Source organism: Triticum urartu, chromosome 6A (genome assembly GCF_056163025.1).
Source record: "Triticum urartu cultivar PI428250 chromosome 6A, HENAU_Tu73, whole genome shotgun sequence".
NCBI lineage: Eukaryota > Viridiplantae > Streptophyta > Magnoliopsida > Poales > Poaceae > Triticum > Triticum urartu.
The window spans coordinates 16,314,558-16,338,930 of NC_141878.1; the positions used below are offsets into that span (position 1 = coordinate 16,314,558).

Below are 24,373 nucleotides of genomic sequence, written 5' to 3' on the forward strand. Positions count from 1 at the left end.
ATTTATTTAGGATCTTACTTCAAGACATTTCGTGTCACAGGCCACTGTGGTTGTCTTGAAAGATTGTCCTCCCTCTGTATTAGCAATCTCTTAAATATGCGGGATTTTTCAAATCTGCGGGCATGCTGCAGGAACTCCTCATGAGAAGTAAGCACCCCTTTGGCTAGGTACTGGTTCTCTTATGCATTGAAGTTTATGCCCTTATTTTGTCAGACTTTGGTATATAATCGGGAGCACTTGGTGCCGTGCGAGAGAAACTCCTAGTAGTCCAATTCTATCTGGAGAGATTTTCATTTCTTAATGCCTCAGATCACTGTTAAGAACAATTGAAAGACATGGTTCGAAGCAATGATCACATGACAAGATTGCACCATCAATGTAGTTTACAAATTTTGCCATTGCTCTTGTATGCTCCCACACGCCGTAGCATGACATAACAGGGGACCCCTAAATTCATTAACCTTTCCTCTCCAATATATGGACGTAGTACATTCTTCATGAGATAATTAAAAGACTGGTGCTGTTGTATGCAATGCGAAGACCAGGCAGATGATCCCAATACGAAAGCCAAAGCTCTGCTATTCGGTCATTGCATCCAGACAAAATCAACAAGGCTCTCTGGTCTTTGCTCCAACATCCAACAGTTGGACCAGAGTATTATTAACTATCTGCCAGTGTTTGCCAACCTTTATAGCTTTGTTGAGTACTGCTGTCATTTTCGGTCTCTAGTAATGTAATGTAATAATTACATTACTAAAAAAATCCACTTAGCTGTAAACAGATGGGTAAAAGCTGGAACATGAGAGGTATGTAGTGATTTTTTTTTCTGAAAATAAAAGGTATCCAAAGAAACTATGTCTAACCAGTCAAATCAAGTAGGGCATTCAAATGATAAGAAAAAACAATCTAGAAAATAATCAAAAGTTGCAGTTTTCAGATGAGGAAGGACGAAAGAGATAATAAATGAGAGCTGTAAAGAGAAGGAAGGGTAGCCGTCCATTGCCATCCATGGCCATGGACTTGCAATCCAACTCCCCTATATATACGACACCTACTAACCCCAATCTCCATCCATTCACTCCCTGTCCTCTCCTCTCCTCGCTTAGCTTTCTTCCTCCTTGGTAGCTCTAGTCTCCTTGCTGTGGGTAGCCATGGCGGCCCCGATGTTGAACCAGCTCAACACCCTCGTGGCCAACATGTTCGCCGCGGTAAAGCTATTTACTATTTTGGTGCCAATTATGCGGAAATTCATTTAGGTGGATAGGTAACGCGATATTTGTCGGGGAATTTGATGGTTTTGTTTTGTCTTTATTTGGTGGCTAGGGTTTGCTGGACGATCAGTTCCAGGAGCTGCAGATGCTACAGGAAGGGAGCGCCCCAGACTTCATCGTCAAGGTTGTCACACTCTTCTGCGAGGACGGCGAGCGTATCATCGGCGAGATCGCCAAGCTGCTGTACACAAGCTTCCTTTCCTTTGCTCGCCCGCCCGTGTTGTGTGATCCAACCATTAGTGTAGAGTGGTTAGTTTGATTTTTAGCTTGGGGATATGGTTGCTGTTTTTTCAGAGACAAGCCATGTGTGGACTATGACAAGGTGAGCGGTTTTGTGCTTGAGCTCAAGGGAAGCAGTGCATGGTGAGCTCTTTTCTTCTTCTTTCATGTCCTCTTTGTATGTGATTGTGCAACAGTATAGGAATCGTGATTGTTTCGGTTCTTGACGTGCAAATTAGGTGTTTAGCTCCCTGCTCGATACATGGTAAGGTGTCCAATCATCTTGGGGGAGAATTACGGTCTGTTTCATCATTGTAGTGTTTTATGTCGTAGATCTGACAAGGATGGTCCATTTCCTGCATTGGTTGGACGACTCAACAGTATATATTGATGTTCTTTCGTATTAGTGCCACTTCTGGTCGATATGTGGAGGGCTGAGATCTGTTGGGCATGTTGCAGTGATTTACCATATAGATCCGACAAAAATTATCCGTCCCATACACATTGGGCAGCTCAACAAGTAGATCTTCCCATTTATTTGGGGAGAGGTGACATCCATTTGGCCGTTATACTCATTTAGATTTAGATACGACGAACAACTTTGTCGTCGTACTGTTTTGTGATTTAGATACGACAAGCCGATTGGCCATTGTATTGTTTTATGATCTTCATTCCAGAAACAGTTTGTCTGTTATATTGTTTTATGATTTAGGTCAGACAAACAATTAGGCCATTGTACTGTTGTGTGATATGCATCCGACAAACTGTTTGGCCATTATACTACTATATTATTTAGATCTGACAAATTGTTTGGCCGTTGTTACCATTTGATGATTTGGATCAGACAAATATGATCTGCTTCCCATGAACCAGACAGCTCAATGAGTACTGTGGTAAGTGGTCCAGCCGATTAAAAAAAATCCATTCAGTCATTGTCATGATCCGACATCGATAAAAAAACATCATATGTTCCACACACATCAAAAGGCTCAAAGAATCACTTCATCTCCTTTTTAAAGTGGGGGCTCCTATAATTAATTTGGGTAGGATTATCATACTGTATTTTATCGTCACATCATTCCATGACATAGATCAGAGAAACATGTTTGTTCAGCCATTGTCATGTTTAATAATTTAGATCTGTCAAATATTATATGTTCCGCACACATCAAGCGGCTCAAAGAGTAGCACTTCACATCGTGGGTCTCTTATAATTAATTTGGTGAGGATTATCATGCTCTCTTTTATCGTCACAACATTCCGTGACATAGATCAGAGAAACATGTTCCGCTGCATTCACATTACTTGGATGGTTTTGTACACTCGAGTTATCTTATATATTCAGGTCAATTGATCCCATTTGAACTAGTTGATAGTTTTGCAAGGTTAGCCTTTGTGTGATTATTAATATACATCAATAGTATTATCCTTAGAAACTAATATTATTATGCCCAAACTGTTCCCTTGCCTAATCAAGTTAAAGTCCATGTATGTTTTTGGTCTATACATGTGATTCTTATGGAATCAGAGGAGTAAGCCAATGAGTCACTACCGCTTTACTCATAAAATATCTAGCTTATTCAAAGTCATTTATCGTGGATTAGCACTTTCATTAGAGAAACTATACATATTTTCTATTGGATGGATTAATGTTTCATATTGCATATGCTCTGGTGAAATAAATTGCTTTGCTTACACTGGGCTTTCATAGTTGTATTTAGTTGACCTCTTAACTCAGGTATAGATAATCATAGTGCTACATCTATTCGCTTAGGATTCTGAAGTGAAGAGATAGAACTGCAATTTTCATTTTCATTCATTAAAGCGGTTTTTGTGGGTCTTTCTGATTGTATGCTATTGCATATTGCAGTATTGGTGCTCAGAGAGTGAAGAACAGCTGCATTCAGTTCCATCAGTGTTGTCAGGAGAAGAGCAGAGATGGGTTAGTACCTTGTATCATTATGTCACACTATGGTATTTTTGTTCATTGTGTTACTGAAATCTCCATACTGAATGTGATGGCCTAGTGTGCTCTACTCATCTACTGTAACATATTTCCATATTTATTAGTGTTAGTATATTTTGATGCAATTGCATGTTCATTGCCTTTGTAAACTACTCATTTTATTCAGCCTGTATAGAGACACAGATTTGGGTGACTCCACTGAGCTTGTTGGGTTAGGAATATAACTGCGCTAGTACAATTTTCTAGTTAATCATATCCTAATGTTGTATTAAATGTAGGAACACTATTCCATGAATATTTAGAAACAAAAATTGAAGCGATAAGCTGGGTTCTCTTTACAACAGTGACGGCAATGCCCCAATTATCATAGCGTTTAGAGCTATAAAAGGGAAACTAAGTTTTGTCTTCTTCTCTGAATATTGCACATCTATACAATAAATAAACATATAACTTGTTGATGTTTCAGTTTTCCAATTGAAGCGATAAGCTGGGTTCTCTTTACAACAGTGACGGCAATGCCCCAATTATCATAGCGTTTAGAGCTATAAAAGGGAAACTAAGTTTTGTCTTCTTCTCTGAATATTGCACATCTATACAATAAATAAACATATAACTTGTTGATGTTTCAGTCTTCCGATTGATGTTACAAGCACCTTTTTACATGTAAGTTTTCAAAATAAAGGTGTCATTCTTTGTTAGAGTTACCCCTTATCTCTGTTAGATTATTGTCTATGGACGCAAGTGTATATCTTGTTAAGCAAGTATGTCCAGGACTCCAGGGTGATATTCATAAGACCTCTAAATAAGCTGTTACGATAATTCTACCAGAGGAAAAAAAACTATGGAGGCAAATTGTAATGGGATGAGCATTTTTGGTAGTTTTTAATTATTATCATGTTTTTTTCATGAGCTGCTAATTATTAACACGTTTCTTTCGTGAGCTGCAAATGGGAAGGAGTTTCACAAGTTACTGGACTGTTTTCCTTGTAGGTGCCTGAACTCACTGGATTCTGTGAGGAACGATTTCTATGATGTGTGCAGCATGTTCATGCCACATGCTTCAGGTACTACTTTTAAAAAACTCATCTTAAACTCTTTGTAGCATTACAGTAGTAAAACTGGAATGCGAAGGAGACACTTCTTATCCTAAAGTTTGCTTGATGTGAAAAACATTGAACCAAACAAATGAAAAGCTTGTTAATGAGATGAATGTAGTATTTGCAGTGCTAAAGTGTACTCAGAGAGTCAGAGGTACTAAGTTGTCTAGAGTAGTGTTTGGGACTACTGGAAATCTCAGTTGAAAACCTCTGTTGATAGATAACTGGTTTGCATATCTTTTATATATGAATATTAGCTTCAATGTAGCTCGAAAGGTCACTATAGTTTTGCATCAACCTATCACATCATTGATATTTGATACACTTCATGTCTTGCTTCATTGTCTGGATGATGGACATCCTTGCAAATACTCTGCGTTTAATTGTTTGGGCTGTAGTTCTTAGTAAAACTCATTTTCTTATATTGCAAGCATTTCTTAATGGGTTACGCAACTAACCTGTTGTTCTGTTTCTGGTGCAGCTGAGCCAGCAGGTCCAGGCCTTAATCCTTAACTCTAGACTTGAGCGATAAAGCTGGAGCTGCATGTTCTGATGGCACAACACCTTTGAAGTCCTAGAACATGCTCAACCTAGCTTATATAGCTTGGAGTCATTTGCTTATGTGGGGTCTGTAGCTGTCTGGTGGCAAGCTAATCATCTACTAGTATCAATGTCTTTGTTATCATCCGTAGTTTCGTTTGGAATTCTGAGTGGTCAAATAAAAAATTCAGCTGTAGCTGTTTTGTGGATTATTGGTGGTTAATATGGTGTCTTAGTTCTAGTCGGTTTGTTGTTCGTAGAAATGCAGCTGCAGTGTAATCTTTACAATATTGTGCCTCGTCGATCGGTGTACCGACTGTTGTGGTACATTGTGGAGAACAGATTTGATCTATCTATTTTATTTCATATTATTAAGACGAGGCAAACAAGTCACCACCTTTCATCAACTAAATAATTTCCTCTGCAGATTATACAGTATATACAATTATAGCGGATGATGTTTAAAGCCGATAAAAACTAAACATAACAAGTGTGCGAATGTCTGCATTAGAATGGGAACAATGGAAGTTGATCCAAACTAATCATACATTCTTACCAACCTACTAACTCAAGCAGCTAAGCGTGCATTTTGTAATGGTTGGAGCCTCAACTTCTGAACATCTGTTGCTTTAACAGGAAGATATCCTACTCTCGGTGGGGCAGCATATGCCTCGGATCTGACTGAATGGATGTTAGCTGGAGCAACAAGAATTTACTACAGAGAGAGTATATGAAGAGTATTCCTCTCTTGGCTTCAGATTAACTGCTTCCGGCCTCAGCTTTTAGAATCCACATGGAAAAAATGCACCAAGTTCGCATACAAGTATATTTAAAGGGCTACTAGTGTATTAAGTAATTTGATCTGAACTATGTTCATGCATTTGGTTTTGTTACCCCACAAGTTTGATTTCTTTGCGTTTCATCACATCCATCTTTACTGACCTACAGTACAAAAATTTGAATTGGCAGACGGCAACACCGATCCAAACAGGCTCTAAGTAGCCCTGTCATCCAGTCAAACAACAGACATCAAACTGACCTCGTAATAAGTATATATAATTTCTCCGACACACTAGTTACATCAGGTACCTCCCAGTGTGACATGATGAGAACAGGAAGGTAATCACTATTAGTTATTACTCCCAATGCGATCTAATTAATTCAACACAAATAGCATTGAGCCATTGGGCACTGGTTACAACACTCACCACTGGTCATCAATACACTAGTTTAAACCAGAGAAGCTGTACAGATCCATTCGGTTGAAGATCAATAATAGTAGTTCATTTCTACATTGTCGCAACCATTTGGTCTTTTGTTCTTCCCGTTGTTTCCTATTCCCACGGCTTTGTGTATCTTTTTTCTCCATTTCTCATCCTCTCCGCATCTACTTTGTATGAGAGTTTCACCTACTTGACGTACTAAGATGCTAATGCTGCTAACATGGAGTACAAGTGAGGCAGGGGGGGGGGGGGGGGCACTGGAATTTGATATCTAGTCGGGCAAAGATAGTGGTATATATAAAGGGTAGAGGTGAAGTGGAGCACTGGAATATTGTGGTATAAATGAAGGGTAGAAGTGGAATGATGCACAGGCATTTGCTATCTAGTCACGCGAAGATTTGTGGTATGTGTAAAGGGTAAAAGTGAAATGAGGCACTGGAATACAATATCTAGTTACCTATTTGTAATTTTTTGTTGTTGAAATAAACTCATATAGGATCTAGTGTTGAAACTCTCGCCAATACAAAGCCAACAGTAAAAACAGATTATGAATAGGACATATGGTTGAGCTAGAAAACTATTTTTTGTCTTCAAAATTGGTTTTAATGTACTAAGAGCACCTACATCCGGACGCCTCAAACCCCCATGAAATGCCCGGATGGACGACCCGGTCAGTGACCGGTCAAAAAAAACCTGACCCAGACGGACGCCTCAAGCCGGCCTCAAATGCCCAGGTTGACCATCACCCCTCATATCCTGCCCAAATATGAGGCGGATATGAGGAGGCCCGGGTGCAACCAGACGTGTCTGCCATGTCGGGACCGACCCACGCTGGCCCACCCTGACCCCACATATAATCGCCCCCATCCGCTCCTTGGACCAAACCTTAGCCATTCCACTCCACTCTCCTCCAGTCCACTCCACACTCAAGCTCCCATCTGGCGATCTCCGGCATGACAGGCAATGGATTAGAATCCTCCGTCAACTGATCCGTGAACTAGGACCTCATCTCAGGCGTGCCCGAGGAGGAGATAGTCGTCCGCGGTGCGCTCCACCGCCCCCACGAGGAGAATGCCCGACATCTATTGAACTCGATCCGGCGCGAATCCATCGCTTCCGCCCAAATGGTGCATGGATCCGGCGCAAGGCAGGTCATCGCTACCTCGTGGAGGCGGTGTGCTCCATCTGGCATCCAAACGCCCCCTTCGTTGGCGCGCGGGTGATGGCCATCCTTGGTCCGTCTGCTGAGTGTATGGCATGGTGTGCCTGTCGTGCGAGCTGGAGGGCGCTTGAGGTCGCGACAACCCTCGCTGTAGACGTCGACGAGGTGGAGTCGCACTCTCTGGCGCCTCAACGGATGGCCTGCAACACTGGGCGCCACATCCACACATCATGGTTGACAGGGCCTCCAACCATGATGGATGCCGTTGACCTCACATCGACCGACGACCGGAGAAACACTCCAAGGGGCGCAACCGGCCACTAGACACGGACACGGTGGAGTCGGACGAGCTGCACTTAGATTAGGTTTCACGTTGCATGTAATTTTATGGATTTGAGGTTTCTTAATTGATGTATCAGTTGTGGAAGAGATTATTTGAGATGTGACCGTTCACTATGCATGGACGCGCCCGAGCGCGACCATGTTTTTTTTAACACAGTACAGATGCAAGTGCTCATATATGCACGCATACACTCACCCCCTTAAACGCACACACGCACACCCTACCCCTATAAGCACCTCTGAGAGACTGAGCCGGCATATCATCTTGAGATTTTACAAAGTCACCGTAGGCGCCTCTTAGTCGACTGGAACGTCTCCTCCCACTGAATACGCATCGCTGAAAATCTTGAAATAAATCCAAGATAAATGCGAGCACCGAGACATGAACCCGGATGACTGGAGATACGACTGTCCTTCTAACCATCCAACCATAGGTTGACCGCGGGCGTTTGAGGGGTTTGATTTGGTGTATCCAGCCGTAGATGCTCGAATATCATCTTGTTTATCTCTTCCTTTGTGTAGTCAGTAATTTCACATTTCTCTTCGTGTGTGTACTTAGAGATTTTCTTGTTGCATGGTGATAGATTCCTTTTTTGCTTTTTGCATGGAATCTCCTACCCAGTAAAAAGTTGTGCCATACAACAAACGCGCCGGCGATTGCTCCTTATAAAACTTGTTAGTAGTCACGACCATAAAACCCCACGTCAAGACATCATATATATCATAGATGACCGATAAAATTAGTCTTTTGTTACACTCTATAGCAACTTCACTAAGAAAACGGGACGTGACAACACAAATTGATTGGACCAGTATCTTACAAAACTTCCATCATTATGTTAGCCACAATAAACTTCACATGTTTTCCAGCAATTCACATGACATCATTAAAATGTTATAAGTATTGGATAAGAAGAATCGACAACACATTCTTACTGGGATAGCATCTTAGGGTTCCTTGAATATATATCTCATGTCGGGTAAATCCTTAGCTCCCTTCCCCATCTTACTTTTTTTTACGGGGACTTCCCCCTCTTACTAATACTACAGAGTGGCTGTTTAGCTAGAAGATAATCAAAAGGAGAGACGTAACACTGGAATAGTTATTGGTTAGCGTGGATTGAAGGTAAGTGCACCATCTACAAGTAATCACGATTAGCATGTGGGAAAGAAGATGTTAAGTATAAGACTGGTAATGGCGTAATGCATGGAGTAGTGAAAAAAATCCATTCATATATACATCTCTGTTATTTATTCCTTGCTACTGCATTTATTGGTCTCTTTACGATGAACACTCGTATTTGGAGTGGTATTACCCAGAAAAACAATAGAAATGCAACTAACCTTATAATTATAATGCCTCCCTCAAGTTACGCACTGACGAGCCAGTGTGACTCTTAGCTCTGACCACTATCGATGAACTTAACACCCATGGTTAGATTGTAAAACTAAGAAAACAGTGCTGATAAAACTAGAGATGGTGCACATCGTCTTCGTGAAGAACATAAACAATGGCAGTTTCATCATAGCTTTTTTTTGTTACAATTGTTGGATCTTCCATTCTTCCCGGTGTCTCCTGTTCCATGGGTTTTTGTCACTTTTATTCCTCTCACACCATTTCCTTATCTTCTGTAAATGAGTTTCACCTATTTGATGATAGACTATAGCTAGTGTTGCCAATATGCAGAAGTAAAGCTAGTGAGACGCCTGAGCATGCTATCCATTCAGGTAATCATAGAGTAGTATATATAAAGGCCATAGTACCATTATTCAACGTAGTGAAGGTTGGTGGAGCATTCATTTTCTTTTCATGAAATGAGTGCATAAGAGTTGCATTGGCATCGTGTTCGTGACAAAGTGGGAAAGAGTAGTTTGTTAATAATTCAACTAACTAACGTATAGTCCAATTTTGTTCCTTTAGTTGACCTTAGTTGGAAACTATGCGTATGTTACCTCTCATCCCTCAAACCACTGCAAGACTATTTCAGATGAATTGACCGAGGTTTCACACAGGTGGCAACCATTCAAATGAAATAAAATCAGGAAGTTCCAAATAAATTGGAAAAAGGCGAAAATAAAAAGAAATCCAAACTCTTGAACAAGAGAGGGGGCTCATCCAGAAAATAAAATATAATTAATTTGATAATTTGAGTTAAAAAAAAGGTAGCTCGATCCTTTTGCTACCAGTGCCGGCAATAAGCATCCATCTTGCAGCTTTACTCAGGCTCTTCCAGGCTGGCACTCACATGCAGAATAGACCAAGTAGTCATGTCATCCAGTAAAACAACAGACATAAAACTGACCTCGTAATATGTATATATAATTTCTCGGACACACTAGTTACAACAGGAAGATAGTAAGCTTCCAGTGTGACATGAAGAGAGTAGGAAACATGACGAGAGTAGGAAATTATTCACTAGTTAGTACTCCCAATGTGGTCTAATTAATTCAGTACAAATAGCATTGAGCCACTTGGCACTGGTTACCTTAACACTCAAAGCCTTGACGGAACTGTACCAGGATCAGTGGATCACTAGACTGAAGATCAATAATAATAGTTCATTTCTACATTTTCACAACCATTTGGTCTTCTGTTCTTCCCGTTGTCTTCTATTCCCACGGCTTTGTGTATCTTCTTTTCATTTCTCATCCTCTCCTCATCTACTTTGTATGTGAGTTTCACCTACTTGACATACTAAGAAGCTAATGCTGCTAACATGTAGAAGTGATTCAACCGCAAAAAAAACATGTAGAAGTGAAGTGGGGCACTATATTTGATACCTAGTTGTGCGAACATAGTGGTATATATAGAGGGTAGAGGCGAAGTGGGGCACTGGAATATATAGTAGTATAAATGAAGGGTACAAGTGGAATGATGCACTGGCATTTGCTATCTAGTCAGACAAAGATTTGTGGTATATATATAAGGGAATCACTATAGGTCACCCAACTGATCTTTCCATGCGTGTCCACCGCCTCCATGTCCATCATATATGTTTTAATCAGAAGGCTCCGTAGTAACCTTCGTTAGAGTACATGTTTTCCTGTGGGAAAGAAGATGTTAAGTATAAGAGGGGAGACTGCACAAGAGCAATGAATAATATATGTCATGGTGAAAAAAAAACATTTCATTATTTGCCAGTTATATACATCTTTGTTATTTATTCCTTGTCACTACATTTGTTGGTCTATTTCTGGCCAACACTTGCATTTGGAGTAGTATTACCCAGAAAAACAACTAACCTTATAATTATAATGTCTCCCTCAAGTTACACACTCACGAGCCAGTTTGACTCTTTGCTCTCACCAACATCTGAGATGAACTAAACACCCACGATTAGATTGTGAAACTAAGGAAACTGTTCTAATAAAACGGAGAGATGGTGCACGTCGTCTTCATGAAGAACATAAACAATGGCAGTTCCATCACAACAGCAGAGAGCCAGAGACAGACTCTATACAGCCTGGACCGTGGCCTGGGTCGTGAGGCCCGGGGCGGCCCGGGCCCTGGCCAATTCTTGGCGCCGCCACTAGTTCCATCATAGCTCTTTACAATTGTTGGATCTTCCATGCTTCCCGATGTTTCCTATGTTTTTGTCTCTTTTGTTCCTCTATCATCATTTCCTTATCGTTTTTACACGAGTTTCACCTATTTTGATGATAGACTAAAGCTAATGTTGCCAATATGTAGAAGTAAAGTGAGAAGCCTGAGCTTGCTATCCATTCATGTGATCATAGAGTAGTATATTTTAAGGCCATAGCATTATTCAAACAAGTGATGGTTGGTGGAACATTCATTTCTTTTCATGTCTTTTAATGAAACGAATGCACATGAGTCACATTGGCATCGTGACAAAGTAGGAAAGAGTAGTTTGCTAATCATAATTAAACTAACGTCTATTCCAAGTTTGTTCTTAGAACTCCAAAATTAAACAAGTTGAACTTCAGTTGAAACGATGCATATGTTGCCTCTCATCCCTCAAATAATTGCAAGAATATTTCGGACGAATTGATAGTCGTTACGCGTGGCAACCATTAGAGGAAACAAGAGAGGGGGCTCATTCATACATCAGCACTAAAATTAAATAAGTTGTTTTCCATTATAGTTAAATGTGTAAGTTTTTTTTTGCGGGTGAAAAGGGATTTCTCATTACTCAAGGTGGTCTCTCAGCGGAGGCCAGACGTACAACAGGGTCAATCCGCGAGTGGAACCACACAGCGGTTCGTGGGGTTCGTCGCCCGTAAGAGGCAAGTTCATGGCTACATTTATTTTGTGACCGGAAACATAGAGTAAATGAGATCTCCCTTCCAGCGGTAGTCGCTAAATCTCGTATCTCCTGAATGAGGGTGCGGTGCACCGAACGATCCTCCCCATTTGCTGTGATCATCGCCACAGCCTACGCGCAATCAAGCTCGACCGTGATAGGCAACCCGGTCCTGTTTAGGGCCAGCTCCAGGCCCTCCTTGCAAGCCGCAAGCTCCGCTCCGAGCGCATTATCGCATGTGCGCAGCTCTCTACATGCAGTATAGATGATTTCTCCTCGATCATCGCGCAAAATCATCCCTCCTCCTGCCGCTTCCGTCTCCGCAATGAAACTGCCATCGGTATTCAGCTTAGTGCGTCCCGACGCTGGCGCGGTCCATGATCGCTCCTCCTTAGCCTCCTTGGGATGCCGAGTGACAAACGGCGGCAAGGAGACCGTCATCTTCCCCTTGACCACATCCGCATTTGGGAATTGTTAGATACAGAGCAGTGAAGTAATGTACCCATGCAAAAATCGTCGTGAGGCTTCAGGAGGTGGCGGCTTCTTGTCATGCGTGATCTCATTCCGGACATGCCAGGTTCTCCACATGATCATAAGGACGACCATCCTCGTAGCCTCGTCAAGGGGGTCCAGCAGGGTAAATAGCCATTCCGGTCCTGTGTACAGGATGTCCTCCACCTTGGGGATACACCAATCCGTGGCCATAGCATGCCACAGCTCCTTTGCCAACGGGCACCTGCAGAAAGCATGGAACATATCCTCCCGTTCCAGTCCACATAAGGGGCATAGGTCAGAAACCTCAAGATGGCGAGAGAGCTTATTTGCCCAAGTAGCAAGAGAGTTCGTAACGATCCTCCAAGCAAACACGCGTACCTTTGGGGGAGCAGGGCACCCCCATATGATCTTCCAGATGGCGCGATGACCATCTGGTGCCCTACTCGTGGCGGTGGCCAGTGGACGCTCGCGCTCGTCCATGGCGAACCGATAAGCGGATCGAACGGTGAAGATACCGTTCTTCTCCGGGGCCCATGCGATGATGTCGTCGGTGACGCATGTCGAAGTACGAATGCTGGAGATCATCTCCACGTCTGCCGGGTGGAAGTAGCGATGGAGCAGGTCAAGGCGCCATGACCTATCCTCGTGCAAGAGCTCGGCCACTCGTCATAGTCGGCAGGTACCCTGTTGGGTGATAAGTTGGCGTGAAGGTTCGTGGGGGATCCATTTATCTCGCCAAATCCGGATGTTACGGCCATCCCCTACATGCCAGACGATGCCCTTCTTGAGGAGCTCAAGGCCATACTGAATGGCCTGCCACGTAGGGGAGGCGTTGCCTGAGAAGATTGTATCCTCTAGGCTGCCTTCAGGGTAGTACCTCGCCTTGAGCACCTGCGCACATAAACTGTGAGGATTTATTAGTAAGCGCCACGCCTGCCGGGCAAGGAGGGCCTGGTTGAAGGCGCGAAAATCTCGGAAACCCAGCCCGCCCTGTGTTTTGTGCGCCAGGATCTTTGGCCAAGCCAGCCAATGTGTCTTCCTCTTCCCTTCCGATGCTCCCCACCAGAAGTTCCGGACCATGCGGTTGAGGTCATCACATACAGACATAGGAAGCTTAAACACCCCCATAACATACGTCGGTATAGCCTGCGCAATAGCTTTGATCATCGTCTCCTTTCCAGCCAAGAATAACGTGTCTCCCCATGCTATGATTCTCTTCAATAATCTGGATTGCAAGTTTTGAAATTTCCCACGAGACATGCGACCCTCCGGTGTGGGTAGCCCCAAGTATTTATCCTCAAACAAATCTGTCACAAAATTAAGAACTGCACGTACTTTCTGCTGCTCTTCACTTGTACACGCATCACCAAATAAGGCACTGCATTTGGCCGGATTAATGCTATGTCCGGTGGCTCTCTCATAAGCATGCAGGACTTGCTTCACATTTCTTGCTTGCTCCTCTTCAGCTTTGAAAAAGAGTAGCATGTCATTTGCAAAGAGCAGATGGGACACACCAGGAGCTCTGCGGCACACCTTTAGCGGGGTAAATGTGCCACTCCAAAATTTTCTTTTGGTTTTTAGCAAAAACCTTGTTGGTTTTTGAAGAGAGGCCATTAAATTTTTTTCAGAAAACCTCTCTCTTAAAAACTTTCACCTTTGGCAAGGATTTTCATTTACATCCTTTTCAAATTGGGTGTTTGAATTATGGAAACTTTTCTTCTGAATTCTTCTCCTCTCAAGTGTATTTTTTTTGAATTTGATTATTTTCATTTAAAAGGAAAACCCTAGGAGTTTTTGGGGCTTCTCTCATTTTGCAACCACCCATGATTTTATTTTGCCTCATGTGGAGAGACCTCCCAAAAACTCTCCATCCACTTTGAAACAACCCAAACTTTCTGTCCAAACTAAAAAAAAAATCCATTTTTGGATTTTATTCCAATTATTTCTCTTTCCAAAATAATTCTGTCTTTTCATTTGAACCTAAGGGATTTACAAAGCAAGTACCCTAATGCCTTTGATCCTTGAGCCCAAACCAACTCCCCTGGATAGTCCTTAGTACCCACAACCTAGAACCCTCTTGATCCACTCTTCTTCTTTTCAAAATTTTCAAATTTCACTCACTGCAAGTTTGGACCAGATTTGCCAAATTTGGTGAAATTCATATCTACACTTCCCCAAAAATTCCACCAAAATTCAGACAAGCTCTAGTTGCAATGAGAGACCACTCCACCAAAAATCAGCTCAAGGAAAAATCCCTAGAGGCCAGAATAATTCTGTCGAACACTTGGCATGCACTGTTTTTGTTCATATTCAGTAAATTCAGAGTTTCAGTGTCGTTTCCCCGACAAAACTTCAGTCACATGCCCACTGTGCATTTGGCTCGATGCTTGCAGCCCCTCCCTCTTGTCCGGATGTTCACACGCGCGCTTGGCGCCTTCCTGGCGTCGGTGGCGCCCTGGGCCGCCTGCGCCGGCGTGCTTTGCGGCGGCAGAACCACCGTAACGGCCGACAGGGGGCAACACCGCGGCAGAACGCCGTTCGGCGCCGCCCAACCCTCCTGGTAGCTCCGCGTGGCCATCTCCTTGCCAGCGCACGCATGCAGCACCGTCGCCGTGGCCTGGCACGCGCAGAGCGCGTTCTCTGCCACCAACGGGCCGTGCTGCCGTTCCGTCGAGGGCAGGCCGTAACCCTCCCTCCCGTGCTGAGTTGGACCCTGTAATGGCACCACCGCTCCACCTAGGCGATGCTCAAGCTCCTAAGCCGACCGTCCCGCCACAGCGCCGCCGTCATCACCCGCCGGACTTCTCCGTTCACGGCAACCGCCTCGGGCCGGCTATAAATAGCACCCCCGAGCTTGCTCTCGCCCCCGCACAACTCCACCACCTCACTAGACCCCGCCTAGCCACTGGGAGAGCCTCGAGGGGCCTTTCTTCTTCGACTCCGGCCGCCCCGTTTCGCCTCGGCCTACACCTCGATTCGCTCCGGTGAGGCCGTCTTCGGCTCCCCAACTTCGTCAGCAACCCTCTCGAGCAACTAAGAGTCTAACCCCCACTTCAATTTGATCTTCACAGCTCTCTCCGACGAGGTCCACAACCACCCAAATTGCCGTCCGCCGGAGCCAGCGTCGCCGCCGACGTGGTACTCGCCGGCGACCACCACCACCTCCCACAGACGCGGAATGGCGCCCTGAACACGGAGGTACTCTCCGATCTCCCTGCCTCGCCGTGGATCGCCGCCAGCGACCACCGCGGCTCTCGGGCGCCGACGAGCTTCGTCCCCCGTTTGAAAATTCAAACCTGAGGGGTGGGACCCGCCCGTCAGCCTCTCAGTTCTTTTTAAACGAACCATTTTCTGAAGGTGTCTTCTGCCAAAGTACGTCACCCCTCTGGCCGGCGTATTTTCAATCGAATCGTTTTCTATTTTTATAAAGAAAACCCTGGAAAGTTTCTGTTTCATTACAGATAGGTCCCTGGACAAAAACACTAATAACTTTTAAACAGAAGAGTATTTTTAATTGATTCTTTTTCTGTCCTCTTTGAAATTTTGTCTAGTTTTTTATCAGATTTATTTGAAAAATATTTGGAGAAAATTTTGTGCACCTCACGGTATTCACGATAGCGCGTATATTTTCTTTATACCGTAGATACCGAAGGAGGTGACGGGACCGCAAACTTCACCGAGCTAGGCTCTGACTACTCTGAACCAGGCAAGCATGTTTGAACTTTTGATATGATGATTGTTTTGGCATGTTTGCATTAAGTAGTTTCATGGCATGTTGATGAACATACCGACGAATGTCATGTTACATGCAACGATGAGGCAAGTGAGTTTCGGAAATCCATAAGTGGATGGATGTGAGTATGCATGGCCATGTGTTGGCATGAGGATGGGTAAGATGGCAGTGTTGTAGCATGCCAGTCTTATGCCAGACTATATGACTTCAGTGTTAACCCGTATCGGTCCAGTTCCTTCCATTTTCCCTTCCCTGTACTACCACATGTTTTTCGCAAGGAATATGGCTTAGTAAGTTGCAAACCGCTTTCTTGGTACACACCAAAAGGAGAGGCCGTGATGATGATTCCATGGCCCTGGATTAAAGCCAGTCATCCGGTCAGGGGGCATGGGTGTTTCCGGTTGGGACCGAGAGGGGGGCACCCCTTAGAGCGCGCGTATATAAATTTGATCCCATGCTATTCGAGATTGTGATCTCCCCGTCTCAAAAGTTTTTCTTGGACGATGTCTAGGGTGATTCCTGGCATCGAGAGGTAGGATGGGCGTGTACTGGCTAGCTGTGTTTTCTTCCGAAAGACCGTAAACGGAACTAGTCCTTCGTGACTACGGAAATCCGTTGGCTGTGGGAAATTTTTTCGTACAAACTCTACAGAGTCATATATTCCTTTGAATCATCTATTCCATGTCCAAGTTCGATATTATCTTATCCTGACAAATGTCAGTTTTGATGACAGAGACTCCGGTGAATCACATGAGTGCTAAGTCCGGTTAAATGTTTATTCCTGTGGATGGACTAACCCGTTTATTATCATGAATTGAATATTTATTGTGAGTATTATTTACTTGTGAATAAAAGCCCTTTCTGCGATGTCGCTCAGACGTCCGACTGTGGCATTGTTATTATTTACTTTCAATAAAAGCCCTTTCTGCGATGTCGCTCAGACGTCCGACTGTGGCATTGTTATTTTACTTTCAATAAAAGCCCTTTCTGCGATGTCGCTCAGACGTCCGACTGTGGCATTGTTATTATTTACTTTCAATAAAAGCCCTTTCTGCGATGTCGCTCAGATGTCCGATTGTGGCATTGCTATTATTTACTTTCGATATAAGCCCTTTCTGTGATGTCGCCCCGACGTCCGACTGTGGCACGCATGTCTTTTATTTTCAGTTTAAGCCCTTTACGTGGTGTCGCTTAGACGCCCGACTGCGGCATGATCTTTATTTATTTGTTCACCCTTCGAGGCGTCGCTTCAGACACCCCATCGGTTTCCTATTATTTCTTTTTGTTGGGTTTTCAGGCGGACTACCGCCGATTCCCTTTTTACTTACCTTGCTTGCTAAATTTTGAATGTGCATTGGTAAAATTAATCATGACACATCCATGCATGCATTTGTTATATCTTACGTCCGAACTGTCTTGCGAGTACTTTCAAAGTACTCACCTGGCTTGTTGATTTGGCCAGATGCTGACGAAGGCGATCTCATGGATGAAGAATTTGATAGCAAGTCCGATGCCTAGAGGAATCCCAGTCAGTCTCGTGCGACCCTGGATTTGGTCACTGTATTATATCCGCTTCCGCTACCAAATAAATTCATCGAGCCTCACCTCGACGCTCGATGAGATGCCAGTTTTAGAGTCATGTATCTCACTCCCCGCTGTGATTTTCCACCACCACCCTATCCTCGAGTCAGTAGTATGCCTCCACACCACTGTGTCATATCCGCCATTATGTATAATTATTGGCGTGCTTGTAATAATTTGGTTGAGCAACCGTAGCTCGACCCTGTAATATATTTTATGCTACTGGCTTATTGTATCAAGAATTTGTCTACCAGTAAGGAGGATTTTTCTCATACTGGACTCAAAAGATTGGTTTCTCAATAAATATTTTTATTGGAAAACCGGTCGTGACAAGCTTGGTACCAGAGCCAGGCTGACTGTAGGAAGCCACTAGGTGCGATCGCTAATCGGTTATTAGCATAAGAGTTAATTCGTGTGGTTCCGCCCCTGGCACCCGCTACATCTACTCGGCGCAGCGCTACTCGTATGGAGCCTATTAGTGAGGCGGAAGTTGAGTCCCCAGCCTCGCTACGCCTCACCCTTGGCAGGGCCAAGGAAATCATCAACATCTCTGACTAAGTACGCTTAGCCGTCATGCGATGTACGGCCGTGTAAGATATGGGAAGTAGCTTGTTTGCGCATCATGTAGGAATTGGGAGAAGTGCACTAGCCTAAATAACATGTCAGGATTATGTGCGCATATCCTGAGTGATGTATTGTATAATTACCGCCTGCGTGTAAGATATGTAATGAGCAGTCCTTCTCCGTGCGCAAATCGATTTGTTTTTCTCCGGTAAGCTTGGTTATTTAATTTATTTGCCAGCTTTGTGCATTTATGGAATTGTTTTTGCGACCCTTTTCGCTTTTCTTATGGGTTTTACAAAATATATCCCCAGAGTGAAAAATGTCTCGTCCTTGGACTCGCTCCATGCCAACTCCACCAGAGGAAAATTATGGCACTCGACCGGGCAAAAATTTCGCACAAGAGCAGTCGAGTCAACCGGTCAGTGAAACGGCACTTTCCCAAATGTGCCGCCTTTATGAGCAGAGTCAGCAACAACATTGGGAAATGATGAACCAAGTCATCAACATGGGAAATCACCATGGACAGTATCAGCAACATTCCAAGTTATCTGAGCTACAGAAGACACGTCCCCAAACATTTTCTCATACCGACAAGCCTCTTGAAGCCGAGGATTGGCTTCGAGATATGGAGAGAAAATTAATTATTGCAAAATGTTCAGACCCCGAGAAGGCACTATATGCCCCGCACTATCTCACAGGAGCAGCTGCATCATGGTGGGAGAATTTTCTGCACATGCACCCCAACGAAAGTGATATAACCTGGGATGATTTCAAGGAAGGTTTCCGTGGTGCACACATTCCTAAGAGTATTATGAAAATCAAGAAGAGAGAGTTCGATGACCTCAAACAAAGGAACATGACAGTGTCAGATTACAACGGTCAATTTACTCTATTGTCTCGCTACGCCAATGAAGAGCGTATGACTGAAAGCAGGAAGATGGAGAAATTCCTTGACGGTCTGGCGCCCGCGCTTAAATGCCAACTGGTCGTGCACACTTTTCCAGATTTTAAGACACCAGAAGAGCACACGGAACATCTCAGGATTGTGCTAGGGGAACTCCGGAAACATCAATTGTATGTCAAGTTCAGCAAGTGCGAATTTTGGCTAAGACAAGTAGGTTTTCTAGGCCACGTGCTGACCCAAGACGGTATTGCAGTGGACCCGGAGAAAGTCAAGGCCGTACTTGGCTGGAAGTCACCAGCCAGCGTAACGGACATATGAAGTTTCTTGGGAATGGCAGGATATTACCGCAGATTTATTGAAGGATTCTCCACCATAGCCAAGCCAATGACGCAGTTACTCAAGAAGGACAAGAAGTTTGAATGGACAGAAGCCTGCGAGAAAAGTTTCCAAGAGCTAAAACAGAAATTAACGACAGCACCGGTATTAATTGTGCCAGACATACACAAGAATTTTGAAGTGTATTGTGACGCATCCCGAAAGGGACTCGGGTGCGTGTTGATGCAAGAAGGCAAGGTTGTCGCATACGCTTCAAGGCAACTTCGCAAGCATGAGGAAAATTATCCCACTCATGACTTAGAAATGGCAGCAGTCATTCATGCACTCAAGGAATGGAGGAATTTCTTACTTGGAAATCGATGTGAAATATACACGGACCATAAAAGTCTCAAATATATTTTCACACAGCCAGAACTAAACTTACGGCAACGACGCTGGTTGGAATTGGTAAATGATTATGATGTTGGTATCCACTATCATCCAGGAAAAGCAAATGTAGTGGCCATGCTCTTAGTCGGAACCCCAGCTCCGACGAAAACAGTCTGCAAAGCTTAAGACCCGAATTCTGACAAGAATTTGCCAAACTCAACTTGTTAATGATCGCGGAAGGCACCATATCAAACTTGGAAATACAGCCCGACCTTGTGGAGAGAATTAAAGAAGCTCAGCCTGGTCACCCCAGCATCAAAGGAATTAAAAGAAAGGTGAGTATGGGCAAGGCCTCAGAGTTCGTCATAGACGATGGAGGAATATTATGGTACGGAGACAGACTCTGCGTGCCAAATATAGAGGACCTCAAACAGCAAATTCTAGCTGAAGCCCACACCGCCCCATATTTGATCCACCCTGGAGGAACCAAAATGTATAAGGATATTCAGGAAAGATTTTGGTGGCACGGTATGAAGAGGGACATAGCCACATTCATTGCATGTTGCGATTCTTGTCAACGCATAAAAGTTGAACATCAAAGACCAGCCGGACTACTGCAACCAAGCAAAATACCTGAGTGGAAATGGGAGGAAATAGGGATGGATTTCATTGTCGGACTACCTCGGTCACGACACGGGAATGATGCCATATGGGTCATCACCGATAGATTAACCAAGGTGGCACATTTCATTCCAGTGAAGACGACCCACAACACTCAGAGGCTTGCCAGGATTTATCTCTCCTGTATAGTTTGTCTGCATGGAGTCCCGAAGACTATAATATCCGACAGAGGCACTCAGTTCGTCTCGAGGTTCTGGGGTCATCTACAACAGGCTTTGGGAACTCAACTGGCCTTCAGTACAGCATACCATCCCCAAACTGATGGACAAACTGAACGCGTAAACCAAATTTTAGAAGACATGCTGAGAGCATGTGTCCTCACCTATGGGACCAGTTGGGAGGAAAGCCTACCATACGCCGAGTTTGCATACAACAACAGTTACCAGGCCAGCCTGCAAATGGCACCCTTTGAAGCCTTGTACGGGCGGAGATGCCGTACCCCGCTAAATTGGTCAGAGACCGGTGACAGCCGTATCTTCGGTCCAGACATGCTCAAAGAAGCCGAGGAAAAGGTCAAGCTAATCAGGGACCGACTCAAGACCGCTCAAAGCCGACAGAAGAGTTATTATGATCGGAAACATCGTGAGGTCAGATTCGAACCCGGTGAATTTGTATACCTACGAGTATCACCTATGAGGGGACTGCAACGGTTTAAGATTAAGGGGAATTTAGCACCAAGATTCATTGGACCATTCTGCATAGTGGCACGAAGAGGCACGGTAGCTTACCAGTTAGACTTGCCCGAAGAATTGTCCGACATCCACAACGTGTTCCACGTCTCCCAATTAAGGAAGTGCGTAAGCAAACCAGAGAAACAAGTATCCCATGAGAACATTGACGTGCAGCCAGACCTCACCTATCGGGAACGTCCAGTAAAATTATTAGAGGAGTCTGAAAGGAGGACCCGACAGAAAACCATCAAGTTTTTCAAAGTTCAGTGGAGCAATCACACCGAAAGTGAAGCAACTTGGGAAAGAGAGGATTTTCTTCGGGCAGAGCATCCACACTTATTTAAGGATCAGCTGAAATCTCAGGGACGAGATTTTTCCTAAGGGGGTAGGTGTTGTGACACTCCAAAATTTTCTTTTGGTTTTTAGCAAAAACCTTGTTGGTTTTTGAAGAGAGGCCATTTAATTTTTTTCCAGAAAACCTCTCTCTTAAAAACTTTCACCTTTGGCAAGGATTTTCATTTACATCCTTTTCAAATTGGGTGTTTGAATTATGGAAACTTTTCTTCTGAATTCTTCTCCTCTCAAGTGTATTTTTTTTGAATTTGATTATTTTCATTTAAAAGGAAAACCCTAGGAGTTTTTGGGGCTTCTCTCATTTTGGAACCACCCATGATTTTATTTTGCCTCATGTGGAGAGACCTCCCAAAACCTCTCCATCCACTTTGAAACAACCCAAACTTTCTGTCCAAACTAAAAAAAAAATCCATTTTTGGATTTTATTCCAATTATTTCTCTTTCCAAAATAATTCTGTCTTTTCATTTGAACCTAAGGGATTTACAAAGCAAGTACCCTAATGCCTTTGATCCTTGAGCCCAAACCAACTCCCCTGGATAGTCCTTAGTACCCACAACCTAGAACCCTCTTGATCCACTCTTCTTCTTTTCAAAATTTTCAAATTTCACTCACTGCAAGTTTGGACCAGATTTGCCAAATTTGGTGAAATTCATATCTACACTTCCCCAAAAATTCCACCAAAATTCAGACAACCTCTAGTTGCAATGAGAGACCACTCCACCAAAAATCAGCTCAAGGAAAAATCCCTAGAGGCCAGAATCATTATGTCGAACACTTGGCATGCACCGTTTTTGTTCATATTTAGTAAATTCAGAGTTTCAGTGTCGTTTCCCTGACAGAACTTCAGTCACATGCCCACTGTGCATTTGGCTCGATGCTCGCAGTCCCTCCCTCTTGTCCGGAGCTTCACACGCGCGCTTGGCGCCTTCCTGGCATCGGTGGCGCCCTGGGCCGCCTGCGCCGGCGTGCTTTGCAGCGGCAGAACCACCGTAACGGCCGACAGGGGCAACACCATGGCAGAATGCCGTTCGGCGCCGCCCAACCTCCTGGTAGCTCCGCGTGGCCATCTCCTTGCCGGCGCACGCATGCAGCACCGTCGCCGTGGCCTGGCACGCGCAGAGCGCGTTCTCTGCCGCCAACGGGCCGTGCTGCCGTTCCGTCGAGGGCAGGCCGTAACCCTCCCTCCCGTGCTGAGTTGGACCCTGTAATGGCACCACTGCTCCACCTAGGCGATGCTCAAGCTCCTAAGCCGACCGTCCCGCCACAAGGTTGAGATTATAGTAACTGAAATATATGTTAGCTGCAATTTGCTAAAGGGTGATATGTTTATGATCTTATGGATGGAAGCCCTAGAGTTCAATTGCCAGGACTTTTTTCACAAGGTTAGTGTACTGCAGGCCTAGATCCTTATTTATGTTACTACAAAGCTTACGTTTTAGACTGCACCTAAGTTGACATGTTTCTATGGTCTACATTTTGCGGATTGGAGAGTTAGGATCAGCTGGCCCCGAGTGCAAAGAACTTCAAGAAACAACAAAGAGTTGTTGATGGATAATTCAGCCGGCTTGCTTCTCTGTTTGCCAATTGTTTGGAGCTACGAGGGTAACTATTTACTGTATTGTGGTAGATTTCTTTTGCTCTGATAACTAATCTATTTTAAGTTTTTAACTGATTTCAGTGTCCTAAATCTCTAGTGCAAAAACTATAGCACTGGATGTGTTGCCCTTCAGAGGTGGTGCCGGAAGGATCAGGGGCGAAGCCAACATAGAGAAGGAGGCGATTGTGATCGCAGCTAAGGGAAGCAAAAGCACGTGGAGGGGCATTCCTCAGCCTACTGGTACATGTCATTCTTCCAGCAAGCGGCGCCAGTTCCAAAATGAAGATTTGCTTAATTGTGAAAGGATGTTTTGTCTCAAACTCTATATGGTCCAAGATATACAATCATTTCTTGAAAATCATATTACTTCCATCCCAAAAAGCTTGTCTTAGATTTGTATAAATGCGGATGTTGGTTCCCTGCTCTAGTTCTTGTAAGCTGAAAATCTGCGTTCTTTCTGCAGTATCTTTGTTTGAAGAGATTAACGGCTGGCAAAGACTAAGTCTCCTCTGGTGTGCATCAATCAAGGGTTACATGTAGTTCTACTTATGCCCAGCCCGGCAAGGTAGCGGGTATATATGGAAGAAGCTATGTTGTTAATCTGTTATATCGTGATTTAAGACCAGCAAATGGTTAGAATATTAACCCTCGGTTAGCATGGTATCCAATATGCCTAGATTGATATAAATTGTTGCCTAGATTGATATAAGTTGTTACATTCACAGGCTATCTTCATGCAAACAGAGTTAGGCATTAACTGATGCAAGCTGGCTCTTCCAGATGGCATCTACTCTGTTTTCAGTGGTGGAAAAAATATATCTTCACAACTATATTGAGCCTTGAGCGTGTTCTGTAGACTGTAGTCCTTTCTTCAAAATTTTTTAAAGCTGGATGTGATACTGGATGGTCTGAATTATCGGCTGTCTAGGTTTTTTCTGCCCTGAGAATAGATCGCAAACTGTACCTGCATATTTAATAATTTTTGTGCACATTATGTTTTGC

At 43.9% G+C, this 24,373-nt stretch overlaps 1 protein-coding gene and 1 long non-coding RNA gene across 2 annotated transcripts; both read left to right on the forward strand.

The window, feature by feature from the left end:
* Nucleotides 1–833: 833 nt before the first annotated feature.
* On the forward strand, nucleotides 834–5,464 carry LOC125515109 (histidine-containing phosphotransfer protein 1-like). The gene is made up of 6 exons (XM_048680537.2): nucleotides 834–1,208; nucleotides 1,324–1,454; nucleotides 1,566–1,634; nucleotides 3,361–3,432; nucleotides 4,447–4,520; nucleotides 5,035–5,464. Exons 1-6 carry the CDS (start codon nucleotides 1,152–1,154, stop codon nucleotides 5,064–5,066), a joined length of 435 nt encoding a protein of 144 aa, XP_048536494.1. The 5' UTR covers nucleotides 834–1,151; the 3' UTR covers nucleotides 5,067–5,464.
* Nucleotides 5,465–23,100: 17,636 nt separating this feature from the next.
* On the forward strand, nucleotides 23,101–24,373 carry LOC147963253 (uncharacterized). The gene is made up of 3 exons (XR_015608797.1): nucleotides 23,101–23,156; nucleotides 23,264–23,376; nucleotides 23,453–24,373. It is a non-coding gene; the product is annotated as an uncharacterized LOC147963253 (long non-coding RNA).